Source organism: Octopus sinensis, linkage group LG5 (genome assembly GCF_006345805.1).
Source record: "Octopus sinensis linkage group LG5, ASM634580v1, whole genome shotgun sequence".
Classification (NCBI taxonomy): domain Eukaryota; kingdom Metazoa; phylum Mollusca; class Cephalopoda; order Octopoda; family Octopodidae; genus Octopus; species Octopus sinensis.
Genome location: NC_043001.1, coordinates 89,377,877 through 89,383,842, shown reverse-complemented (window position 1 = coordinate 89,383,842; position 5,966 = coordinate 89,377,877). Strand labels below are relative to the sequence as shown.

General features: G+C 35.9%; 1 protein-coding gene across 4 annotated transcripts in view; it reads left to right on the top strand.

Moving 5' to 3' along the window:
• The first annotated feature begins 707 nt into the window (after nt 1–707).
• The window catches only part of LOC115212409, an 86,300-nt gene continuing 81,041 nt past the window's right edge, over nt 708–5,966 (top strand). For 3 of the 4 annotated variants that reach the window (XM_029781310.2, XM_029781307.2, XM_029781306.2), the window contains exon 1: nt 708–2,859. In XM_029781310.2, coding sequence (XP_029637170.1) covers nt 2,391–2,859 — 469 coding nt within the window. In that variant the 5' untranslated portion in view covers nt 708–2,390. The remainder of the gene's footprint in view (nt 2,860–5,966) is intronic. The other variant, XM_029781309.2, reaches the window with a different exon arrangement.

Genomic DNA, 5,966 nt, shown 5'->3' with positions numbered 1-5,966 from the left:
GATTACTAGTTTTGAGGGGACTGATATTAGTGGTATAGCTAGAGTTCATGTTGCTTAGTTAGTCCTTGAAATTGTTACTTCCTCCCCAACAAACTTAATATTGATTTCTACAATGTGTGCTGCCCAGGGCAGCCCTTGAATTTGCTGTTCCCGTTGGAACCCCAAGCCAAAATAGCAGTGCCCGAAGTGTCATCCTGATAAAAGTATCGTCCGAAACGGACCTCCCCACTTGCTCCAACTCCTAACTACGCTACTCTCAGCAAATACTACCCAAGACAGACATGCCCCCTTGCCCTCTTTTAGCTATGCGAATATTGAAAGTAATACACGTGACACAGAGAAACCAAACTCTCATTTGCATGAGGTCGTTACCTACAATCGGCTTTCTTTTTCCTGTTACATAACCCTTTCACATCTTTTTATTTTCTCTTTCTCACATTCCTTCCTACTTTCTTTCGCTTTGTCTTCCTTTTGTTTTTTTTTTTTCGGTGTCAGGTAGAGAATTGAACCACTGATTATCCTTCCCTTATGTTCACACACTCACGTGTACCACTCTCTTTCATTCATGTGTTCTCTCATCTTTCCTACACCTCTCACGTCACGTTCTCTCTCTCTCTGAGTTTTCCTCATACTCTCTGTTTATCTTCTTCATTTCTTCCTCGCTTTTTATTCTCTTTTCGTTACTCCCACTCTAGTGTGAGTTGCACTTCGCCGATTGGCTGTCATCAGTCACGTGTGGACGATGGCTGCATGATGGCTGAGAAGGAAGTATTGAGTATCCAGTGAGATGGGCAGCAGCTGCAAATGTCCGCGTCACCCGTGACAAGCACCAAAATAAGTGAGAGATAATCAAAGTCGTGCATTAGAAAACAATCGACCTTTACAAAGGTGGACACCATTTGTTCAGTAACTGCCGTCTACACTATACATCGTTACATACAGCAGGGTTATATACGTATCTATATATATCTATATATAAACTGTCTTTTTCAGCTTTTATAAACATCACACAAGCCTGTGTACACACATACATATACACACGACATAAATTTTTATATACATCGTACAAGCTTTTATATACACTACATGGACTTCAGAAACATTACATAAGCCTTTTTACACTAGAGGCTGTATATACATCTCACAAGCCTTTATATACTCCATACAGATTTTATTCGCATACACACGTCTTAACATAATCACAGATTTTATTTTTCTTTCCACATCACACAACCTATATACAACCAGGCCATACATATAACACATTATATATATATATATAGTTAACTTACATTGGACTTTATAATAAGCGCCCCCCCCCCACATCAGCTTTATTAGTATTTATATATTATTGAAATTCTGAATGCTTCCCTGATGTTTATTTCTTTTGACGGATAAGTCGGAGTTTCTTTTCTTTTTTTTAAAGATCTAGAGGATCAGACTAGAATTGGGAATTAAAACACAACAATAAGATCGTTAATTTCAACATCATTACCAGCAACAGTAAATATTTCTTATTAGATTATGCTTTACTGGATTTCCAAGGATCATTATTTTCACTTTTGAGACAACACTAAGACATACGGTTTATTTGGCTGTGAATTACTTGTGCGGAGATATGAGACAGGATTCCTTTGGATGTTTACGACTTCAGACTGATCGCTTGGAAGCTCAAAACAAAAGCCAACCTATTTAAGTCTATTTCAATCAACAATGAAAGCTTCGTTTGAGACATTTCTTTAGCTGCAATTGTATTTTATATTTACACACAGGCAGTTTTATTGCTGTTTCAACCACAGACCATTCTCTGGATTAACCTTCTATACTAGCTGGGCCTTACCAAATAATTTTTTACTCGTACAAATCGAACGAAACCAAAGCATCCTCGCCTATACTTTGGTCATTGCTATTTAAGAAATATATATTAAAATATATAGGCAACCACCTCCAGTCTATCTTGACCTCACTTGACCTACCTTCAGCAGTTTGTTGCCATAAACAGGATCTTTAACACGCACACTTAGATATAGCCATCCATATATACATACGCACAGGCACACACACATACTAATTCCAAAGAGGCAACATTGGTCTTACAAGTAGATCAACTCTGTAACTAACATATTGTAATTTCAAGTAAATTATTTATTTATATCTTGCCTATATATGTGCGCTTTTGCGCTTTGTTTTCCTATTCGAAGTTTTATTTTGTTTGGGTGTGCTAAAATAAGTTTTTAAGCTTCGTGACACTGAGTGTGTGTATACATTCATACACAGATTATATATATATATATAATATATATATATATATATATATATATATATATGAATACACACATACATATACATGCAATGAGTGGCCAAGGGGAGTGATAAAATCGTTATGATCAATGGGGGTTGGTCGTATTCCGGTGGGCTATTATTACCCAGTTCTACCAAATTACGGGGAAACCTCATCGTTGTCGGGTGGAGCAAGCTGCTGCGCTCGACACCAACGAGATGTAGCGACAAGAAGACAATTTGAACTCAGCAAAACGTCCACTACCTCTTCCTCTTCTTCGTTATCATCATCGTCATCATCATTATCATCATCATTATCATCGGAATCGTTACCATTACCAACATCATCATTATCACAACCAACATCTTGTAATTGTTTTGGATACCTTTTCTACTGCTCCAATGTGCCGTCATGGAGCGGTTATGTCTGGCAGCAGAAACAGCAGCCGAAGCAGAACAGAACTGGCATACAAGCCACTACACAAAACCAGCAGACTGGTATGTGGACTACAATGTGTTCGACTGCTATCAACAACACACTACTGCTGAGGAAACATGCCATTACTGTAGGACTTTTAGGTAAGTTCAATTTTTATAAAAATAGCTTCTCTTTTTTTTTTTCTGGACCGTTTGGTCTGTCCTACTTTGATGAAATGCTTGAAGTTCGTATAGTTGAAAGTACTAAATGTGATAAACATAAAAGTGACTTCGCCCTTCTCCGATATCAGTGAGAAACACGTTGTAATTAATAATAATAACAATAATAATAATAATGATATTAAATATAAGAAAACTATAAAGATAGACATATAAAACAGTTGGGAGCACTAGACGGATAGAGTGTTAAAACGATGTTGGGTGATAAACAGACGAATAGAGGCCACCAAACTTACATATATAGTATGAATGTATATATATATATATATATGTTTGTATGTATGCATATATTTTATTTAATACACTATATATATATATATATATATATATATATAGAACGGACAGATATGTAATGTTTTCATTGCATTTATGAGGTATATACTTGTACATATGTAACATTATAACCACTACCAGCAGAACCAGAATGCCAGCTGATGCATTAGTGTGTTAGATGACATGGTTGCCCTATCATATATATATATATATGTTTCACTGCAGCAATAATACATCATTTACTTAGATCTATTCACATACACCACACACACATACACGTGATAACGTGTGTTTTGTAACAACTCCTCCTCCCTCTCTCTCTCACCAGCAATATAATTGTATGTGACCAGTGGGTTATTAGAAAGCTATGTAAATACCCTGGGCACATGTGTAAGTGTGAGGTCTAATGGTTCGATTCCCTTTCGATGGTGTAATTTGAGCAAGTTTCTTTTGCTTTAGATTCGGGTCAACCTATGCACTGTGAGAGAATTTGGGTAGATGTACAGTGTAGAAGCTTGTCGTATGTAGTGTTAGATGTAATTCGAAGCGTCAGCTTTGTCACACTGTGCCACGCTAATTCTGCATGAGGATATTCTTACATTATGAGTACAAGTGCCTATGGAATACTCAGCCATTACATGCCAGGTTAGTGAGTGGGTAGTTAAGGTAATCGAACGAATGGAATATTCGTCCTCGAAACCGATGGAGATCCATTCTCTGCAATATATGTGTGTGCGTGGTGTCTATATGTTTATATATATATATATATATATATATATATATATATATATATATATATATATATATATATAAACATATATATATACACATACATATACACAATGTGTGTGTGTAATATATATCTACACATATAATATACATATATGATATATACATATATACACGATATATATATATATATATGGTCCCTTTACATACTGAATACTTGGTGAAATTGATTAATAATTAATTAATTTTACCTCAATTGTTGAAATTATATATATATATATATATATATATATATGTTATACACACACACACACACACACACACACACACACACCACCACACACACACACATATACATATATATATATATATATATATATATATATATATATATATATATAATATATATGATATCCATTTAGTTTTAACTCACAAAAAAGTGCACTTGATACTGCAATAGTGATTAATGAAATTTATTTTATTCAAGTCAGTCTCTTGCTACTCTGAGTTTCCCTTTTAACACAAGTTTCAACACTTATCTGAGTTGTCACCAGCCTGAAGACCCTGTACCTAATTCAGAATAGTAACAAACTGACTTGACCAAAATAATTGTGTGTGTGTGTGAACATACATACACAAAAGCTTATCTAGTGCTTGCAAGGAAGCATGATAGCCTGTACCACATATTCATTGATTGTTTTAGGTGCTTATGAAGTTGCAAGCAGTACCCTCTCAGCTCTTCTACTATTGACCAAGAAGAATACCAAGGATGTGACAGCTGGATTGAGAGAGGGCTACTCTAGTAATTGACTGATTCTCATTTTCAATGAACTTGACTGGAACATTGTTCAGGGACGGAACATGTTGCTTGGTTTAGCAATTGAGCTTGTTACCCAAGCCATTAGGCTATGTGCCTAATGGTTTGAGTATCGAGCTCAAGATACATGGTGTGTTTGTGTGTATATTATCTCTCTAACATCATGATTGTTTTACATCTGATCTCTATACTGATCACTAAGACTAGGCAGAGGACTGTCTCTCATGTTTTATATATATATATATATATGTGTATGTGCGTGTGTATTCTTGTTGGTTTGATTTGTGTCTGTTTTTCTATTCTAGCATGGGTTTCATGACTATATTATTGGGGCATTGTTTTACAGCCAGATGTTCTTCTTGTCACTAACCCTCAACCTGGTTTTTGAGCTAGAGGGATCTCTTACTCCATTTCTTTGAAGGTGCAAAGCAAGATTTGTTAACAGGGAAAATGTCAACAATATCACTGCTTGTAGCTGAAAGGTTTTCAGAAAAGTGCAAATCTAAACAAACATACAGATATATGTACTATACTCACATGCATACTAATGGATACATATGCCAATATACATATGCAATGTTTTTTTTTCAGTTTCTGCCAACCAAATTGAATAGCAAGGTTTTGCCCAGAGCTTGTGTAGAAGACACATGTCCAAGGTACCATAAAATGAGATATAACCTGAGACCATGTGGTTATGAAGTAAACTTCGTAACCAACAGACAGCTGTGCCTGCAGTTCACTTACAGACACACACACATATATGAGGCTTTTACCATCAAATCCTACCTGCCCTTCTGACCCTCTGTTCTGAGTCATTACTTCGTAGGCAAAAACCTTACACTTCTATCAGTTTGCATTGCACCCAAAATCTTTTGTTTCATTTGTGCAGTGGTTTCATCTACAACATCTCCCACCTTCTGCTTGAATCCAGTACTAACTGGAGGCCCTGCCTTGGCAAAAGTTGCAGTCTCAGACTCCCTTGTTATTATAACCAAGTGCACTTGCCTGCTTTGAATTCTTTGAATATCAATGGCAGCTGTAATTTTCATGAATGGTTAAATAGCGCTACATTGGACAATATGTTTGGCACACTGACCAATTTCTATAGTAAACATTCATTATTTGCTGCATGCATTCAACTCTTGTAACTGCTACCTTGTATTCAAGCAGCTGTCATGCAACTTTTGTTAGCAACATGACTGTGCCAAAT